Here is a 20,463-nt window from a genome sequence, read left to right as displayed (position 1 = left end):
AGATGCCAAGCCTCTGGACACGATTCTCTCAGAGTTGGTGCAGATGGTAGGTGAGAGTCGTGACATCCAAGAGGGGATGTTCACAATGTTCCAGCGACTGCAAAGTCAATTAGAGGAGTTCCAAAAGGCTTTGGTCGGCTGAGAAGTTGCGACCATGCGTGGCACCGAGGCCAACATTGCTAGAGTTGTAAGCGCAGTGGCAAACCTGGAACACAATGCGTGTCTTGAGTGTTGGTGCCCAAGGAAAGGCTCAGTCTGCCACAACCATGGCTGAGGGCCTCAACATCATATCCCAGTTGCTGAGTGACATGACCCAAAAGCAGTTGGACATTGCCATAGTGCAGAACATGCCCCAGTCGCTGAGGGACGTGCATCAGATGCAGGTGGATATTGCTTAGGCACTCCAGAGCATGGCCCAGTCACAGAGGAGCACCGCTGAGGGCGTCGACACCATGGTGCAGAAAATGGGGAGCCGCCAGGACTCGCAGAGCCCAATGACTCAGAGGTCCCTGGAACGCACTCCAGCTGCCCTCCATCCCAAGGAGATTCCCAGAACCTCATGGGTATCATCAGGGAGGAAAAAGCGTTGGAGTCCAACCTGGGGCCTTCCACCAAGGAGTCAGCGGCGGTCTCCAGTTCTCCCTAATCTCCCCTTCCTGACACCGGTGCATCTCAAGGGCAGCAGGCAGAACAAGGTGGCATGGAGATGTCTGTAGTACCTGGTGCCCTCTGACTCCAGGCCCTCCAGAGGACATCCGTCAAGGGCATCAAAAGCCACAGGGGGAGTAATGCAGCAGGCTGTCTTCAGTTCTGATGTGCATCCTGGGGGCACATCTACATGAAGCAGTAGACAATGAAAGATCAAGAAGATGGAGGAACACTGAGTGGGCATTGGAGAAGTGGGGGGTGTCTTGCCATTTTCTGTAGCCAGGGAGAATGGAAATGTCATTTGTTCACTATTAAAACACTTGATACATGTGAAGCCCATCACGTTAATCTTCACAGCGTGCCTGCCTGCACCCTCACCCCCTGTTGTCCTCCACCCACCCCCACCACAGCCTCCGGGCACAGTGGTCCACGATCAAATGCCCCCGATGTAGACTCCATTCAGATAATGGGTGAGAGCGCTGTCAGCAGAAAGGAGTCAGACTTTTGCAGAAACTGAGGAGCACCAGAGCTTTCCTCACAGCGAGTTATCATCACTCTCCTGCCTTGCATATTGACCAGCTGGCAGTGCCGACACAGGCCCATCACCTTGGAGTGATGTTACACAGACCCTTAGAGGGTGGTACAGGGAGGTCAGGGAGGGGACATTGTGATGGGGGGATTTGGAAATCAGGTGGGAGAGAGGAGAGTGGTATTGATCTGGCTGATCTCGCCTTGTCCTATGTGGATCAGCCCTCTTTACCCTTCGGGCACATCAGATCTTTGTCACCACCTGTCCTCCAATTATGCGGATCTTCCCCGGGCCCGTGCTCCAACCTCTCCTGGTTCGTCTCCTCCTCCTTCTTAGATGAAGCCACATGTCCTTTCTCCTCCAACATGTTTCCCCACTGCTGTGCCAGTTGTGTAGGGCACAGCAGACCACCACAAAGCAGGAGACACTCTGGGAGGGTGAACTGCAGGGCACCACCAGAACGGTTCAGGCACCGGAACCGCATTTTGAGCAATGCAATGCACCGCACAATGACAGCATGGGCCTCATTATATAGAGTCTCCGCCTCAGTCTTAGACAACCGCACCGGCACCATCAGCCAGGATCTCAGCAGGTACCCCATGTCCCCCAACAGCCAATGCATCTTCCTGGGGTGGTCTTCAAAGATGCTGGGGTTGTCAGAGTGCCCCAGGATGTAGCTATCATGCACGCTCCATAAGACCATAAGACATAGGAGCACAATTAGGCCACTCGGCCCATCGGGTCTGCTCCGCCATTCAATCATATAACATTACAGCGTAGTACAGGCCCTTCGGCCCTCAATGTTGCGCCGACCTGTGAAACCACTCTAAAGCGCATCTACACGATTCCCCTATCGTCCATATGTCTATCCAATGATGATTTGAATGCCCTTAGTGTTGCCGAGTCCACTACTGTTGCAGACAGGGCATTCCACGCCCTTACTACTCTCGGAGTAAAGAACCTACCTCTGACATCTGTCTTATATCTATCTCCCCCAATTTAAGCTATGTCCCCTCGTGCTAGACATCACCATCCGAGGAAAAAGGCTCTTACTGTCCACCCATACCAATCCTCTGATCATCTTGTATGCCTCAATTAAGTCACCTCTTAACCTTATCTCTAACGAAAACAGCCTCAAGTCCCTCAGCCTTTCCTCAGAAGATCTTCCCTCCATACCAGGCAACATCCTGGTAAATCTCCTCCTCACCCTTTCCAATGCTTCCACATCCTTCCTATAATGCGGCGACCTGAATTGCACGCAATACTCCAAATGTGGCCGCACCAGAGTTTTGTACAGCTGCAACATGACCTCATGGCTCCGAAACTCAATCCCTCTACCAATAAAAGCTAACACACCGTACGCCTTCTTAACAACCCTCTCAACCTGGGTGGCAACTTTCAGGGATCTATGTACATGGATACCGAGATCTCTCTGCTCATCCACACTGCCAAGAATCTTACCATTAGCCCAGTACTCGGTCTTCCTGTTATTCCTTCCAAAACGAATCACCTCACACTTTTCTGCATTAAACTCCATTTGCCACCTCTCTGCCCAGCGCTGCAGCTTATCGATGTCCCTCTGTAACTTGTAACATCCTTCCGCATTGTCCACAACTCCACCGACTTTAGTGTCATCTGCAAATTTACTCACCCATCCTTCTATGCACTCCTCCAGGTCATTTATAAAAATGACAAACAGCAGTGGCCCAAAAACAGATCTTTGTGGTACACTACTAGTAACTGAGCTCCAGTCTGAACACTTCACATCAACCACCACCCTTTGTCTTCTCCCAGCAAGCCAATTTCTGATCCAAACTGCTAAATCTCCCTGAATCCCATGCCTCCGTATTTTGTGTAGTAGCCTACTGTGGGGAAACTTATCAAACGCTTTACTGAAATCCATATACACCACATCAACTGCTTTATCCTCATCCACCTGTTTGGTCCCCTTCTCAAAAGAACTCAATAAGGTTTGTGAGGCACGACCTACCTTTCACAAAACCGTGTTGACTATCACTAATCAAATTATTCCTTTCCAGATGATTATACACCCTATCTCTTATAAACCTTTCCAAGATTTTGCCCACAACAGAAGTAAGGCTCACTGGTCTATAGTTACCGGGGTTGTCCCTACTCCCCTTCTTGAACAAGGGGACAACATTTGCTATCCTCCAGTCTTCTGGCACTATTCCTGTAGACAAAGATGACTTAAAGATCAAAGCCAAAGGCTCAGCAATCTCCTCCCTAGCTTCCCAGAGAATCCTAGGATAAATCTCATCCGGCCCAGGGGACTTATCTATTTTCACACTTTCCAGAATTGCTAACACCTCCTCCTTATGAACCTCAAGCCCTTCTAGTCTAGTAGCCTGAATCTCAGTATTCTCCTCGACAACATTGTCTTTTTCCTGTGTGAATACGGACGAAAAATATTCATTTAGCACCTCTCCTATCTCCTCGGACTCCAAGCACAACTTCCCACTACTGTCCTTGACTGGCCCTACTCTTACCCTAGTCATTCGTTTATTCCTGGCATATCTATAGAAAGCTTTAGGGTTATCCTTGATCCTACCTGCCAAAGACTTCTCATGTCCCCTCCTGGATCTTCTTAGCTCTCTCTTTAGGTCCTTCCGAGCTAACTTGTAACTCTCGAGCGCCCTAACTGAACCTCCATGCCTCATCTTTACATAAGCCTCCTTCTTCCTCTTGACAATTGTTTCGACTGCTTTAGTAAACCACGGTTCCCTTGCTCGACCACTTCCTCCCTGCCCTGACAGGTACATACTTATCAAGGACACGCGATAGCTGTTCCTTGAACAAGCTCCACATTTCCACTGTGCCCATCCCCTGCAGTTTTCCTCCCCATCCGATGCATCCTAAGTCTTGCGTCATCGCATCATAATTGCCTTTCCCCCAGATATAACTCTTGCCCTGTGGTATATACCTATCCCTTTCCATCACTAAAGTAAACGTAATCGAATTGTGGTCACTATCATCGAAGTGCTCACCTACCTCCAAATCTAACACCTGTCCTGGTTAATTACCCAGTACCAAATCCAATATGGCCTCACCTCTCGTTGGCCTATTTACATACTGTGTCAGGAAACCCTCCTGCACACAATGGACAAAAACGGACCCATCTAAAGTTTCGAGTCAATATTTGGAAAGTTAAAGTCCCCCTTAACAACTACCCTGTTACTTTTGCTCCTATCCAGAATCATCTTTGCAATCCTTTCCTCTACATCTTTAGAATTTTTCGGGTGCCTATAGTAAACCCCTAACAGGGTGACCTCTCCTTTCCTGTTTCTCACCTCAGCCCATAATACCTCAGTAGACAAGTCCTCATCAAACGTCCTTTCTGCCACTGTAATACTGTCCTTGACTAACAATGCCATCCCTCCCCCTCTTTTACCACCTTCTCTGAGATTACTGAAATATCTAAATCCCGGCACCTGCAACAACCATTCCTGCCCGTGCTCTATCTATGTCTCCGAAATGGCCACAACATCGAAGTCCCAGGTACCAACCCATGCCGCAAGTTCACCCACCTTATTCCGGATGCTCCTGGCATTGAATAAGACACACTTTAAACCACCTTCCTGCCTGCCAGTACACTCCTGCAACTTTGAAACCTTACTCATGACCTCAGTACTTTCAAACTCCTGTATACTGGAGCTACAATTCAGGTTCCCAAGCCCCTGCTGAACTAGTTTAAACCCTCCCGAAATGCATTCGTAAATTTCCCCCCCCAGGATATTGGTACCCCTCTGGTCCAGGTGTAGACCATCCCGTTTGTAGATGTCCCACCGACCCCAGAATGAGCCCCAATTATCCAGAAATCTGAAACCCTCCCCCCTGTAGCCACGTGTTCAACTCCTCTCTCTCCCTATTCCTCGACTCGCTATCACGTGGCACGGTTAACAACCCAGAGATAATAACTTTGTCCTAGATCTAAGTTTCCACCCTAGCTCCCTGAATTCCTGCCTTACATCCCTATCCTTTTTCCTACCTATGTCGTTGGTACCTATGTGGACCACGACTTGGGGCTGCCCCCCTCCCCCTTAAGGATCCCGAAAACACGATCCGAGACATCACGCACCCTGGCACCCGAGAGGCAACACACCACCCGCGAGTCTCTCTCGTTCCCACAGACTCTCCTATCTATCTCCCTAACTAAGGAATCTCCAATGACTAATGCTCTACTCCTCTCCCCCCTTCCTTTCTGAGCAACAGGGACAGACTCTGTGCCAGAGACCTGTACCCCATGGCTTACCCCTGGCAAGTCCCCCCCCCCTCCCCAACAGTATCCAAAGCGGTATAGTTACTAAGGGGAACGACCACAGAAGATCCCTGTACTGACTGCTTCCTCCCAGCCCCTCTCACCGTCACCCAACTATCTTTATTCTTCGGAGTAACTACATCCCTGAAGCTTCTATCTATGGCCACCTCTGCCTCCCGAATGATCCGAAGTTCATCCAGCTCCAGTTCCCTAACGCGGTTTCTGAGGAGCTGGAGATGGGTGCACTTCCCACAGATGAAATCAGCAGGGACACTGACGGCGTCCCTCACCTCAAACATTCTGCAGGAGGAACATTGCACTACCTTCCTTGCCATCCCCTCTAGATAAAAAAAAGAAGAAAGAAAGAAAGAGCTTACCTGTTATTCACTCCCCTTCTCAGCAAGCACTCATTCAGCAACCTCTGCGCCCCGCACAATAACACCGGAGGGAAAATAAAAGAAAAACTACTTACCAGTCACCAGCCAATCCCTTACCTGCAGGCTGTGACGTCACGGTTCAACTTCTTTCTACTTCTACCTGCTCTCGAGCCTTCCTCTTGATCTTTACAGCGGTTGTTTTTTTTGGTTAGGGGGGGGTAGGGAGGGAAACACTGAAGACGTGTTTCGGGTTTAAGTGTCACTTTACACCAGCTCCTTCACAAACCACCTTCAAGGTAGGGTGAGCACACGGACATATGCAAATTTCCCCCGCAACAGCCAGTCAGCAGCTCCGCTCTACTGCCCTCTGCTGGATGCTTGTCTTCATTTGAACAGCTAGGGTCTCTTGCTCAGGTACACCTTCAAGGTAGGGTGAGCACATGGACGTATACAAATTTCCCCCGCATGGCGGATAGTTCCTCATTCCCATTCTCATGTCTTCTCCCCACAGCCCCTGATCCCATTATTAATCAAGAACCTATCTACCTCTGCCTCAAAGACACTCAGTGATTTGGCCTCCACAGCCTTCTGCGGCAAAGTGTTCCACAGATTCACCACCCTCTGGCTGAAGAAATTCCTCCTCATCTCTGTTTTAAAGGATCATCCCTTTAGTCTGGGATGGTATGCTCTGGTTCTAGTTTTTCCTACAAGTGGCAACATCCTCTCCACGTCCACTCTATCGAGGCCTCGCAGTTTCTTATTGAAACTGTAAGTTTCAATAAGATCCCCCCTCATCCTTCTGAATTCCAACGAGTACAGACCCAGAGTCCTCAACCGTACCTCATACGACAAGTTCTTCATTCCAGGGATCATTCTTGTGAACCTCCTCTGGACCCTTTCCAAGGCCAGCATATCCTTCCTTAGATACGGGGCCCAAAACTGCTCACAATACTCCAAATGGGGTCTGACCAGAGCCTTATACAGCCTCAGAAGTACATCTCTAGTCTTGTATTCTAGCCCTCTTGACATGATGCTAACATTGTTTTTGCCTTCTTAACTGCCGACTGAACCTGCACATTAACCTTAAGAAAATCGTGAACAAGGCCTCCCAAGTCCTTTTATGCTTCTGATTTCCTAAGCAATTACCCATTTAGAAAATAGTCTACGCCTAAATTCCTCTTTTCAAAGTGCACAACCTCACACTTTTCCACATCGTATTTCATATGCCACTTCATTGCCCACTTTCCTAGCTTGTCCAAATCCTTCTACAGTCCCCTTGCTTCCTCAATACTACCTGTCCCTCTGCAGATTTTTGTATCATCTGCAAACTTAGCAACAGTGCCTTCAGTTCCTTCTTGCAGGTCATTAATGTATATTGTGAAAAGTTGTGGTCCCAGCACAGTCCCCTGAGGCACACCAGTAGTCACCAGCTGCCATCCTGAAAAAGACCCCATTATCCCCGCTTTCTGCCAGTCAGCCAATCCTCTATCCATGCCAGGATCTTACCCTTAACACCATAGGCGTTTAACCTATTTAACAGTCTCCGAAGCGGCACCTTGTCAAAGGCTTTCTGGAAATCTAAATAAATCACGTCCACTGGTTCTCCTTTGTCTAACTTCCTTGTTTCCTCCTCAAAGAACAGATTTGTCAGACACGATGTCCCTTTGACAAAGCCGTGCTGACTCAGTCTTATTTTACCTTGCACTTCTAAGAACTTTGCGATCTCATATTTATCTCAGCTCCCTGGGAAGCGTGCACACACGTGCACAATACGGAAGCGGTGGCCGCACACAATCTGAACATTCAGGGAGTGGAATCCCTTCCTGCTAATGAAGGGCACTCCCCGATGCCCCAGTGTGTGCAAGGTGACATTCATACCATCTATTACCCCCAGGGCCTGGGGCATCCCGGTGATGGTGGAGATCCATGGCTGGGCATCTTGGTGGGCCTTGTCCAGTTCAAAGGTGACGTGGTTGGATATAAGACATACAAGGCACCCGTGACCTCCTGTATGCACCTGTGGGCTGTAGCTTGATAAATGCCACACACGTCCCCTGGAACGAGCTGGTTGCATAAACGTTAAGGCTGCGGTGACCTTCATGGGCACTGGGAGTGGGTATCATCGTCCTCCACGGGGTGCAATGTACAAGAGGGCGTGGCACAGGTGTTGCACTGTCTCTTGTTGAGGCAAGTTATCCTGCGGCACATGCTGTCCGTCTTCTCATCTAAAGACCAATAACGCCAACGCCTGTACACCATGGGCCATCACTGGCCTACCCTTCTGGGTACTTCTTCGGCCTGATGGGCTGTCGGATTTTCAAGGTGGGTGGCGGCCCCCTGCACGTCGCTGCTGCCGCCTTATTTGCCGCTGCCTGCCTGCCTTGGCTGCCACCAGCAATGCGAGGGCAGCCTCAGCGGGATCCACATCAGCAAACATTTTTTCATCTGGAAGCAAATGGAGGAGAGAGACCGACAATCCATTAGGGCGTCCATCCTGGGACCCTCATATCCCACAGCCCCCCCCCCCCCCGGCAATGATTCTCTCGCTTTTCCTTAGAATGCCGCAAAGCGAGCCAGTGGTGCTGGTAAACCTTGCTCTGCACATACACTCCTGGCCACATCAGGAGACCCGATACCCCGGACCTCTGCCGGGAACATTAGGGAGGCCGTGTTCAGGTGTCCTTTCCTGATTCACACACTAACCCTTTGGCTGCGAAAGGATCCCCAATGCTGAAGACCTGCTCTTTAGTGTTTGATTGTTGCCATCTGCCTCTATGGTGCTGACGTTCTCAGAGTTCAGGCACAGTGTTTAGGCTTCAAAGTTCACTTGAGATGCTAAGTATTAATTATCCTCTGAAGCACGGCATGTGTACCATGGAGTGGGCACTTGTAAGTTCAGAAGCATGAAGTGCTATCACAACGAACAAGGCTAATTTGTCATTTGCAATATCCTTCAGCTGTGAAGCTAGAGGCTGCTCAAAGAGAGTGAAATTGACTTTCAGTATTGAAGGCACAGCAGGGCTCTGTCCTGTAAGTGTTTGATAGGACAGATGGTTGCCCCCGTCATGGGACTCCACAATATTTAAAGATGGCTTGGAGGCCTCACAGACGCAAAGCCACTCGCTCACCAACAGCAATCAATTCAGCTTCAATTTCATGAATGAGATTGAAAGGAATGCAAATGAGGGTTAATAATATTCTCGCCATAATATTTATGCAAGAACTGGATTCGCCATCGGGCGGGGCCAGGTGAATTGCAAACTGGTTCGAACGGCCATCTTGGCCTTTCCTGCTATTTACCTGGTGAGCCCATTTCCGTGCAGGGCGCAGTGTGGTGGTTTAATCGCGCCTGTAATCCATGGCAATCAATGTTGAAACTATTTTTCTTTTTATAAAAGAACCAAATTGAACTTTGGGTATGGGGGGATACAGGTAAAGTTTGAGACAACTTACAAATAGGGAGCATGGTTTATTTTAAAGAGCGCAGAAAGAAGCCTAACAACACCAGGTTAAAGACCAAAGGTATGTTTCAAATCACTAGCTTTCGGAGCACAGCTCCTTCCTCAGGTGAATCAGATTCACCCGAGGAAGGAGCTGTGCTCCGAAAGCGAGGGATTTGAAACAAACCTGTTGGACTTTAACCTGGTGTTGTAAGACTTCTTACTGTACTCACCCCAGTCCAACTGCGGCATCTCCACATCACATTTTAAAGAGGAAATAGATAGATGTCCGAATAATTTTGATGAGTTGACACCATTTTGATAAGAATAGTGAGTGAAAAAATACATTAAATAGTAAACCTTTAAAAGGAGATGAGAGACTAGATGTTCAAAGACAAAAAAATAATGAAATTCGAAAGAGAAGTTGGGCACGTTGATAAGCCTATAAAAGAATATTGGATCTTAAGAGAAGTTTGAATTTAGTAACCTCTGTTTGTTTTCATAATAAATCTGTACAGATCATTTGGTTGGTCTGCAGTGAAGACATACCATTTTCCCAACAAATGGCAAAGTGTTAGGTTTTGACTGAAAATCGGCGTGTCCAGATTTTCTCTCCAGGCTTTCGGACGAGCAGTGTTTTGCGTGGTCACTCTGACGGGGCTGGCAAGCACGACTCTACAGATATCATTATTAAGAGAGCTCCAATCTCAGTGAAAGTAAAGCCCCCCCCCCGCCAATATCCCCGTCCATCGGGGCTTCAGTGACCACAACTCCACGCCCCTCCCAACGTCCAAACATCACTGGCATCCACACTTAACCGCCAGATGCCCTCACATGGAAATACAGCATTGGATAAAAAGAAAAAGGGAGGTTTATGGCAGATGTTGAGGGCTCAAAACAGCAGAATCATAGGATTTACAGTGAAGGAGGTTGCTATTTGGCCCATCGAGTCTGTATGGGCCCTTGGAAAGAGCACCCTACTCAAGCTCACACCTCCACCTATCCCCGTAACCCCACCTAACCTTTTTGGACACTAAGGGGAATTTAGCATGGCCAGTCCTTTGGACTACAGGAGGAAACTGGAGCACCCGGAGGAAACCCACGCAAACATTGGGAGAAAGTGCCAACTCCACACAGACAGTCACCCAAGCCAGGAATTGAACCTGGCAGCCTGGAGCTGTGAAGCAACTGTGCTAACCACTTTGCTACCTTGCCACCCTAGAGGTATATAGAATGTGCAAAAGAGAAGATTAAAAGGAAATCAGAAGTGCAAAAGGGGGACATGAAAGGATATTGGCTGATAAAATAAAGAAAATCCTAAGTACATTAAGGATAAAAGGATAACGAGGGAAAGAGTAGGGCCCATTGAGGACCACAGTGGTAATTTGTGTGTGGAGCTGGAGGACATTGGTAGGGTTCTAAATGAATACTTTGTGTTAAGTGTTCACTCGTGAGAGGGACGGTGTGGGTATAGAAATCAGAGAGATGGACTGTGATAAAATTAATGCAATTAACAGACAGAGAGGAGATTCTGAGTGATCTGGCAGGCTTAAAAGTAGACAAATCTCCAGGGCCAGATGAAATGTATCCCAGGCTGCTGAGTGAGGCAAGGGAGGAAATAGGGGAAATTGGAATAATTTCCAATTCTCTGGCCATAGGAGAGGTGCTGGAGGACTGGAGGATAGCCTATGTGGCCCCATTATTCAAGAAAGGAGGAAGAGATAAACCAGGAAACTACAGGTCAGTCTAACCTGAGTGGTGGGGAAACTATTGGAAGCAATTCTGAGAGACTGAATTAATCTGCGTTTGGAGAGGCAGGGATTCGTCAGGCGAGCATGATTTTGTAAGGGGAGGTCATGTCTGACCAACTTGATTGAATTTTTCAAAGAGGTGACCAGGTATGTGGCTGAGGGCAATGCATTTGACATGGTCTACTTGGAGTTCAGCAAGGCTTTTGATAAGGTCCCACATGGGAGACTGATAGTATAGGTAAGAGCCCATGGGAGCCAAGGAAATTTGTCAAATTGGATCAGAATTGGCTGAGTAGCAACAAGCAGAGGTTGATGGTCGAGTGGTGTCTTACTGGAAATCTGTGTCCAGTGGTGTCCCGCAAGGATCAGTGTTGGGGTCCTTGTTGTTTCTGGTTTACATAAATGATTTAGATATGAACGTTAGGAGGGTTGATCAGTAAGTTTGCAGATGATACAAAAATTGGTGGGGTGGTAAAAGTGAGGATGACAGCCTTATTACAGGAGGATATAGACGGGCTGGTCAGATGGGCTGATCAGTGGCAAATGAATTTGATCCGGATAAATCGGAAGTGATGCACTTCAGCAGGACAAACAAAGCAAGGGAATACATGATGAACAGGGGGGCCCTGGGAAGCACAGAGGATCAGAAGGACCTTGGTGTGCATGTCCACCGGTCACTTATGTTAGCATACAGTGGTTAAGAAGGCATATTGTGTACTTTCCTTTATTAGCTGAGGCATAGAGTTTAAGAGCAGGGAGGATATGCTGGAACTGTATAAAATGTTGGTTAGGCCACAGAGTATAGTGTGCAGTGCTGGAATATACATTATAAGAGGGATGTGATAGCACTGGCAGAGGAGATATACCAGAATGTCGCCAGGGCTGGAGAGTTTTAGCTATGAAGTGATTGGATAGACTTAAACGGTTTTCCTTGGAGCACAGGAGACTGAGAAGGGACATGATTGAGATGTTTTTTACAATTATGAGGGGCATAGATAGACAGGAAGAAACTTTTCCCCTTGGTGGAGGGATCAATGACCAGGGGGCATAGATTTAAGGTAAGGGGCAGGAAGCTTAGGGAGGTTGAGGGGAAAAAACTTTTTACCAAGAGGGTAATGAGAGTCTGGAACTCACGGCCTTAAAACATGGTGGAAGCAAAGACCCTCGTTACATTTAAGTATTTAGATGCGCACTTGCAATGCCAAGGCATACAAGGCTATGGGCCAAGCGCTGGAAAATGGGATTAGAATACTTCAGTGGTTGTTTTTGACCGGCACAGACACATGGGCCAAAGGGCCTTTTCTGTGCTGTAGACCTCTATGACTCGAAGTTCAAGAGGTTTATTTAGAACCTCATCCAAACTGAACTAAGGATGCAGTAGAAGGCAGTTACCTTTTTTCTCTTTAAATATGCAAGTAAAATAAATGTGGCTACAATAACAATTTAGGCTATTGTAACATTAGAATAATGGAAACATTTCCAAGTGCAAAATTTCATTTGAAACAATATGTTGATTTTAAACATAATATTTTACATGGTTTGTTATGCAGTTTTAAAATTAAGTTGTTGTATCTTACTTTTGACTTCCTTCAAATTTTATTTAGAAGGAAAGGTATTAGTTATTTTCACTGCTTTTACTGTTGGCTTACCTGATTGTTACTCCAGCCACCCTTTCTAACATTGGATAGATGGACTTATAAATAGTACACTTTGGCCTGTTCTGTGGATGGTCAGTCTTGCAGCCAATTTAAAAATAATTGTTTAGCACAGGGCTAAATCGCTGGCTTTGAAAGCAGACCAAGGCAGACCAGTAGCATGGCTCGATTCCCGTAACAGCCTCCCCGAACAGGCGCCGGAATGTGGCGACTGGGGGCTTTTCGCAGTAACTTCATTTGATGCCTACTTGTGACAATAAGTGATTTTCATTTCATTTTCATTTCAAAATACTTGGAATTGTGGATGCATATAAATGCGAGAAGATAAAGTCCCATTTTATTTTCTTCAACTAATTGTAGTAGAGACACCGTGAACTGAAACCCGAGGTCGTCACGTGATTAATATAAATTGTTTAGTTGCAATTTGTTTTTGGCTTTATTATAAACTTTGTTTCCTGTACTGAGTTTCTCACCTGTGAGAATACAAGTTGGCATCCAAATAGATTTAACAACGTATTTAGAACAACCTGTTGGCTGCATTGTTGATTGGTTGTCACCACATTTGTAGCTTATTTCAAAAAATAGATACCAGCTTTGCCTGATTTTGATGGCATGTTCCCTACCTGCTCGACTGTACTTAGTTATATTTCAAAATAAGCATTTGGAGTCAATCAGGTGCAAGTGCTATATATACTTTGCAGATGAAGTGTAATGGTTGAACAACAGGTGCAGATGTGTATGAAACAATTTCTCACTTGACCCCACCATTCTTCTCCACAGACCACACAAGGAACTGTATTCTCCAGAAATGGGGCTATGTTGGCAAGTGTAGTCGCCTTTTGGCTCAGACCTGGTATGTCTCTCTTGTGGGGACCATGAATTGGATTCAATTTGAATTTGAATTGTTTTTTGGAGCAGGCAAGGAGCTGGATTAGGGGTTCGCCCCTGACCACACTCTGAGCCCTGGCTTTGTAACTCAGAAAAAGTAATAAAAAGAACGCTGGCGTTTCATTCCTCAGTTTCCTGCAAAAAATAAAGAGCAATTCACTTCCTGCAGGGGGCTAGCAGGGACCCGGAGAGCTTTACGCAGCTTTGGCTGCAGATAAGAGGGCACGCACTTCCGGCTCTTGAGTCCGCGCATCCGCGGATCAGCACTAAGAAAAAATGCCCTCCCTGATCTGCCTGCGCCGCTTTATCCGACTCGCCCGATCGCTTCCCCGGCCGCCCATAAGGCCTCACCCCCCCCACCACCAAGGCGGCCGCGGACTTAGTCCGCAGCAGCCGGGCGGGAGCCTCGACTGGCCAGATGTGGTTAGCTCGGCCGGTCGGGATCAGAGTATCGCTGGGCGGGCCTCTGGCAATGCTCCCCAGCCACGTGGTGTGATTCGCGGGCGAGCGATTCTCCAGGGACCGGAGAATCGCGGGAGTGGCGCCGGACCCGATTCGGGTGTCAAAGTCGATTCTCCAACCCGTGCCAAATGCGATTTCGCCGTGGGGCTGCGGAGAATCCAGCCCAATATTCAAGGTTAAGACAGTTGATGGGGATGATGCTGCTAAGTACACAGTAGCGTTATGTGGACCCTTAGATATGGGGTGAAATCTAATGGCCGCGCTTGAACCGGGACACGACGCAGCTGGTGACGAGATTTCCCCGGTTCGTCACGCCTCACAAGATCTAACGGGCCCTCTCGAGATGTTGTGATCTAGATCCCACCCATAATGGGCGGGACCCAGGTCTGGCTACATTAAAGTGCTGCAGTAAGCAGCACCTTGCTATGCACTCTTCGGTGTTACCCAAGGCGTGAGATCCAACACCTGCGCCTCGGAAAACTTGACTGAGTGCCAGTTGGTACTGGTTTCTACAAATAGGGACAAGACGTACTGGCACTTTGGGGGGGCGTGACTCCCAGGGAATCGGGGGCCTGGCAGTGTCACCTGGGTACCACCCTGCCACTGCCAAGGTTCCCGGGTGGCATTTTGCCCACACCAGGGATTGGGCCCAGGTGTGCCCTTATTAGGTGGGTCATGAGGGGCTCAATGACACCCCGATAGATGAGTTGGGGTATGGGGGGGGTGGGGTTGCGTTGGGGCGTCTCGGGATCAGGGCTCCATTTAAGAATGGGACTAATGCGGCCTCGGCAGGGCGTTCCTCGCTGAGGCCCCAAAATGAAAGAGTCCAGGATGAGAGCGGGGTCTTTCTCGGCACTGCGAACGCCAGGAAACAACAGGCTAAACCCGCTCAACATGGGACTCTGTTACATTTCCGTTAAATTGCGCCCATGATTTAGCCTTTTCTCTGTTAGAGGTAATTAAAATTAGAAACTGAACAGGACAAGGCTGGTGATCATCAATGTCAGAGAGGTGCTTTCCTTCTCAAGGTACAGAGGTTCTGTGAATAGAACACTTTCTACATTTCAAAATGCATTTTGTATCAAAGTCTCAAACCAGCGTTAACACAATCAACACATAATAAAGATTCCATCCTCAGTACCCTCCTCTTAATGCAGAAGAATATTTTCTTCCAATTCCCACACAAGGCAGCATAGAATCTTACATCGAAGGGCAGGATGGTGGCACAGTGGTTAGCACTGCTGCCTTACAGAGCTGAGTACCTGGGTTCGATCCCCGGCCCGGGTCATTGTCTGTGTCGAGTTTACACATTCTCCCCGTGTCTGCATGGGTCTCACCCCACAACCCAAAGATGTGCAGGCTAGGTGGATTGGCCATTCTAAATTGCCCCATAATTGGAAAAAAAATAATTGGGTACTCTAAATGTATTAAAAAAAGAATCCCTACAGTGCAGATGGAGACCATTTGTCCCATCGAGTCTGCACCGACATTCCGAAAGAGCACCCACACCTAGGCCCATGCCCCCACTCTACACCCATAAGCCGTGTAACCCTACCTAACTTTTTGGGCACTAAGGGGCAATTTAACATGGCCAGTCCACCTAACCTGCACATCTTTGGTCTGCGGGAGGAAACTGGAGCACTCAGAGGAAACCTGTAGACACAGGGAGAATGTGCAAACGCCATACAATCACACAAGATAGGAATTGAAACCGGGTCTGTAACGTTGTGACGCGGCAGTGCTAACCACTGTGTCACCATGCTGTCCTTAACGTTTCTCTATGAGGTTCAGTCAGCTTGCATCAAGCAATTGAAAAATGTGTTTTTTCGGATTACACCTACAAGGACTTATATTTACCCCTCATCTCACATGATAACACCAGCAGAAAGGAAAATACTTCTATTGATTCACCAGTTCTTGATGGATTTCATCTGCTTTTGGGTATTTACCTTTATTTTATTACCTTTATTTAAAGGTGTTAGCCCGGTGCCCTGAGAACAGCACTTTAAAAATAGTATAAGTGTCATTAAGGATTTACCTTTTTAATCTTTTGTGCCATCTCGAAATGTGTCACATCTTCCATAGTTGGTTCAGTTACCTCTGGACCATAGGCCAGACAATGAAATAGAGTTGTGGAGAAGAAGTTTGGTGACGGACCACCATGAACTATTGATACTGCAATCATCCGTCCTGCTTCATAATACCAGTCACACCTAAGAGCTATAGAAGAGTATGAACATAAATACATGCATATAAAATTGTGTAATGCAGTTAAAATACAGGTCGAGTATCCTTTATCGGATTGCATTTTGGATTTCAGATACTTTTGGATTTTGGATATCCCATATAAACATACAATAGCCGAAGCCAAGTTTAAATTAAATGAAACAGCTAGAAAAGTGAGATGCATCACTGAATATTAAATACAGGGTACCTGAAATAGGTTTCTTCTTAACATGCTCACCACAAAAATCGCAAGGTAAACAGTGCAGCCAAACAACTAGACTTCCTGCACTAAAAACTGATGGGGTTCAAAAAAAGTGCAGTTTTCAGATTAACAAATAGAGGATACGCAATCTGTAAAAGGAAGCAAAAAGGGAAACGTCCACTCCATATCTACTTCCCTTACATAATAATAATAATAATCTTCATTAGTGTCACAAGTAGGCTTACATTAACACTGCAATGAAGTTTCTGTGAAAAGTACATTCCGGCACTGTTTGGGTACACTGAGAAAGAATTCAGAATGTCCAATTCACCAAACACGCACATCTTGCGGGACTTGTGGAAGGAAACCAAAGCACCCGGAGGAAACACAGGGAGAACATGCAGACTCTGCACAGACAGTGACCCAAGCCGGGAATTGAACCTGGGTCCCTGCCGCTGTGAAGCAACAGTGTTAACCACTGTGCTACCGTGTCACCCACGACAATAATGAATACATCAAACAAGTACTGCGAAGCACTCTGGAATGTCTTGACTCAATGCAAGGCAGATGGACAAAGATACATTAGGGAGCGGTGCCATAATGCAGGAAATCAGACGTTATTTATTTATTTTTTTAACAAACATTTTATTAAGGCATTTATGGTTTTATAACAACAAAAAGTACAAATACAAATGTAAACATAATTCAGTGCATAACACCCCCCCTCATCTCTCACTGTTCCCGCCTAAGGTAAACCAAACTAACCTAACTACCCCTGTCCCCCTTACACCCTACCCCCCCCCCCCCCCCAATTATTGTATCTGCTAACAGTTTAGTTTTCCCCGAAGTCGTCGATAAACGTCTGCCACCTCCGAACGAACCCTAACACTGATCCTCTCAGGGCGAGCTTAATTTTCTCAAGCCTGAGAAACCCGGCCATGTCGCTAACCCATACCCCCTGATTTTGGGGGCTCAGAGTCCCTCCACGCTACCAAGGAGGCAAAGGCCAAACGTCAGCCTCTCTCGCTCCCTGGACCCCCGGGTCTTCCGACACTCCAAAAATCGCCACCTCTGGACCTGGTGCCACCCTCATTTTTAGCACCGTGGACATGACATCCGCAAATCCCTGCCAGAATCCCCTAAGCTTTGGACATGCCCAAAACATGTGGACATGATTTGCAGGCCCTCCTGCACACCTCACACACCTGTCCTCCACCCCAAAAAACCTGCTCACCCGGGCCACTGTCATGTGTGCCCGGTGAACCACCTTAAACTGTATCAGGCTGAGCCTGGCACATGGTGAGGACGTGTTGACTCTGCTCAGAGCATCCTCCCACAGGCCCGCCTCTAACTCCTTTCCCAACAGGCCCGCCTCTAACTCCTTTCCCAACTCACCTTCCTGTTACGCTATATCTCACCTATCTGGGTTTCCTCCCACTCCAGAAGTTCTTTATAGATTTCCGATACCTTCCCCCTCCCCCACTCCCATTCTAAAGATGACCTTGTCTTGTATCCCGTGGCAGTAGAAGCCTGCCTTTGCACAAAAACCCTCACCTGCAGACAACAAAATCCATTCCCTCCTGACAATTCAAACTCCTCTTCCAGATCCTCCAAACAGGAAAAGCTCCCATCAATAAATAAACCCCACAGCCTCTCATTCCCTGCTCTCTGCCACCTCCGAACCTTGTTCTGGGTCCTTCTCCCGCTTCAGGAGCAATGAAATAGAGGCCTGTGACATTGTTGGGGGGAGAACACCCTATTTCCTTTCCTCATTAAATGCTCTCACCAGCAGCGGGCCCAGCATCCCAGAAAACGCCTTGTAAAATTTCACTGGGTAGCCATCCGGTCCTGGGGCCTTACCCAACTGCAAGGCCTCCACTCCCTCTACTACTTCTACAATCCCGATCGGAGTTCCCAGCCCCTCCACCAACCCTTCCTCCATCTTCGGAAACCCCAAACCGTCCAAAAACTGCCTCATCCCCTCCACCCCAGCCGAGGGCTCTGACTCATACAACCGACTATAAAACTCCTTGAACATCCCATTCACCCCCGTTGGGTCCAAGACTGTGTTGCCCCCTCTGTCCATCACTCTTCCTACCTCGCTGGCCGCCTCCCTTTCCCGGAGCTGCTGTGCTAGCATCCTACTGGCCTCTTCCCCTTACTCATATATCGCTCCTCTCGCCTTCCTCAACTGCCCCACTGCCTTCCATGCACATATCAGACCAAACTCCATCTGCAGTTTCTGCCACTCCTTCAACAGCCCCGCCTCCGGGCTTCCAAGTACCTTCTATCCACCTGGAGTATTGCCCTAACCAGCCTGTCCATCTCCGCCTGCTCCACCTTCTCCCTCTGAGCCCGTGTCGAAATCAGCTCCCCCCTAACTACTTCAGCGCCCCCTTCAGCGCCTCCCGCACTGTTGCTGCCGAAACTTCCCCCGTGTCATTTATCTCCAAATAATTCTGGATGGCCTCCCTCACCCGCTAACATCCTACATCCAATCTCCACTGCGGGCGCTGACCCCCCCCCCCCTCCCCCCCTCCTTGCTCACTCGTAGATCCACCCAGTGTGCGGCATGGTCCGTCACGACAATCGCTGAATAACTCGGCATTCATCACCCCGCCAGCAAAGCCCTATTCAAAATGAAAAAATCAATCCGGGAGTACACTTTGTGAACATGGTAGAAAAAAGAAAACTCGTTCGCTCTTGGCAGTCCGAACCTCCACAGATCTACCCCTCCCATCTGCTCCATAAACCCTTTTAATTCCTTTTGCCGCAGAAGGCACCCTCCCTGTCCTTGAACCCGACCGATCCAATCTCGGATCAATGACCGTATTAAAGTCACCCCCCATGATCAGCTTAAGCGAGTCCAGGTCCGGGATCGTCCCTAACATGCGCCTAATAAACTCCGCGTCGTCCCAGTTTGGTGCGTAAATATTTACTAATACCAACGGTATCCCCTCCAGCTTCTCACTCCCCGCGTACGCCACTATACTCCCTACCTCTAAAGACACCCGCTTATTGATCAAGATCGTAACCCTCCTAGTTTTAGAGTCCAGCCCGAATGAAACACCTCCCCAACCCACCCCTTCCGCAGCCTAGTCTGATCCACTGCCCTCAGGTGCATCTCCTGTAGCATTGCCACGTCCGCGTTCAAATTCTTTAAATGCGCGAACACGCGAGCCCTCTTGACTGGCCCATACAGTCCTCTCGTGTTCCATGTGATCAGCCTGGTTGGGGGGGCACCCCCACCACCACCCCCTGCCTATCAACCATCACCGTTCTTAGGCCAGCCTCCAGTCTGCGTCCGCGCCTCCTCAGGCCCGCCCCCGGGTGTCCACCGTCACTGACCTCCAATTTGTCTAACCAAATAGCAATCCCAACCCCCTCCAACAAACTTATCACCTGCTGACCCCCCACTGCGCTTCTGGGAGCTAGCCTGCCCAGCTAGCCTGGTAGCCTCCACCCATGGCACCAAGCAACCTACCCCACACTGATCTCCCTCGCTCCCCACCACTCGAACATACATATGCAAAACATAACAATCCCCCCAACAAACACAAGAAGAAAATTCAACCCACCATCCCCTATTAAGAAGTTCACCCGCCTACAAAACTGAGCAACGGCCCAAAAAGTGGTACAAAAACAATACACACAGAACCCAAAGAGAAAAGAAATTTAGCAGCATAGGTACAGAATTACTCGCCCCCAAGTTCAATGTCCTCCATCACCTGCCAGTCCCCTGTCCTTAAGAAAGTTCATCGCCTCATCCGGCGATCCAAAATAAAGTTCTTGGCCCTCCTAAGTGACCCACAAATGAGCTGGATATAGCATGCCGAACTTCACCCCCTCCTTAAAGAGGGCTGATTTAACTTTATTGAAACTCTCCCTTCTTTTGGCCAGTCCCTCACCCAAGTCCTGGAAAATGTGCAGCTTGTTATCTTCCCATTTGCAGCTCCTCGTCTGCCTGGCCCACCTCAAGATCTATTCCTTGTCCAGGAAACGATGCATT

The 20,463-nt window shown here is 48.2% G+C and overlaps 1 protein-coding gene across 2 annotated transcripts in view; it reads right to left on the bottom strand.

Annotated features, from left to right (window-relative positions):
* LOC140398981 (G2/M phase-specific E3 ubiquitin-protein ligase-like) overlaps window positions 1–20,463 on the bottom strand; it is a 449,971-nt gene that overhangs the window by 77,944 nt on the left and 351,564 nt on the right. For both annotated transcript variants that reach the window (XM_072488016.1, XM_072488009.1), the window contains one exon: window positions 16,065–16,246. In XM_072488016.1, coding sequence (XP_072344117.1) covers window positions 16,065–16,246 — 182 coding nt within the window. The remainder of the gene's footprint in view (window positions 1–16,064; window positions 16,247–20,463) is intronic.

Source organism: Scyliorhinus torazame, chromosome 2 (genome assembly GCF_047496885.1).
Source record: "Scyliorhinus torazame isolate Kashiwa2021f chromosome 2, sScyTor2.1, whole genome shotgun sequence".
In the NCBI taxonomy this organism is placed as follows: domain Eukaryota; kingdom Metazoa; phylum Chordata; class Chondrichthyes; order Carcharhiniformes; family Scyliorhinidae; genus Scyliorhinus; species Scyliorhinus torazame.
Note: the sequence above shows the minus strand (reverse complement) of the source record. Positions and strands in the feature narration are given on the sequence as shown.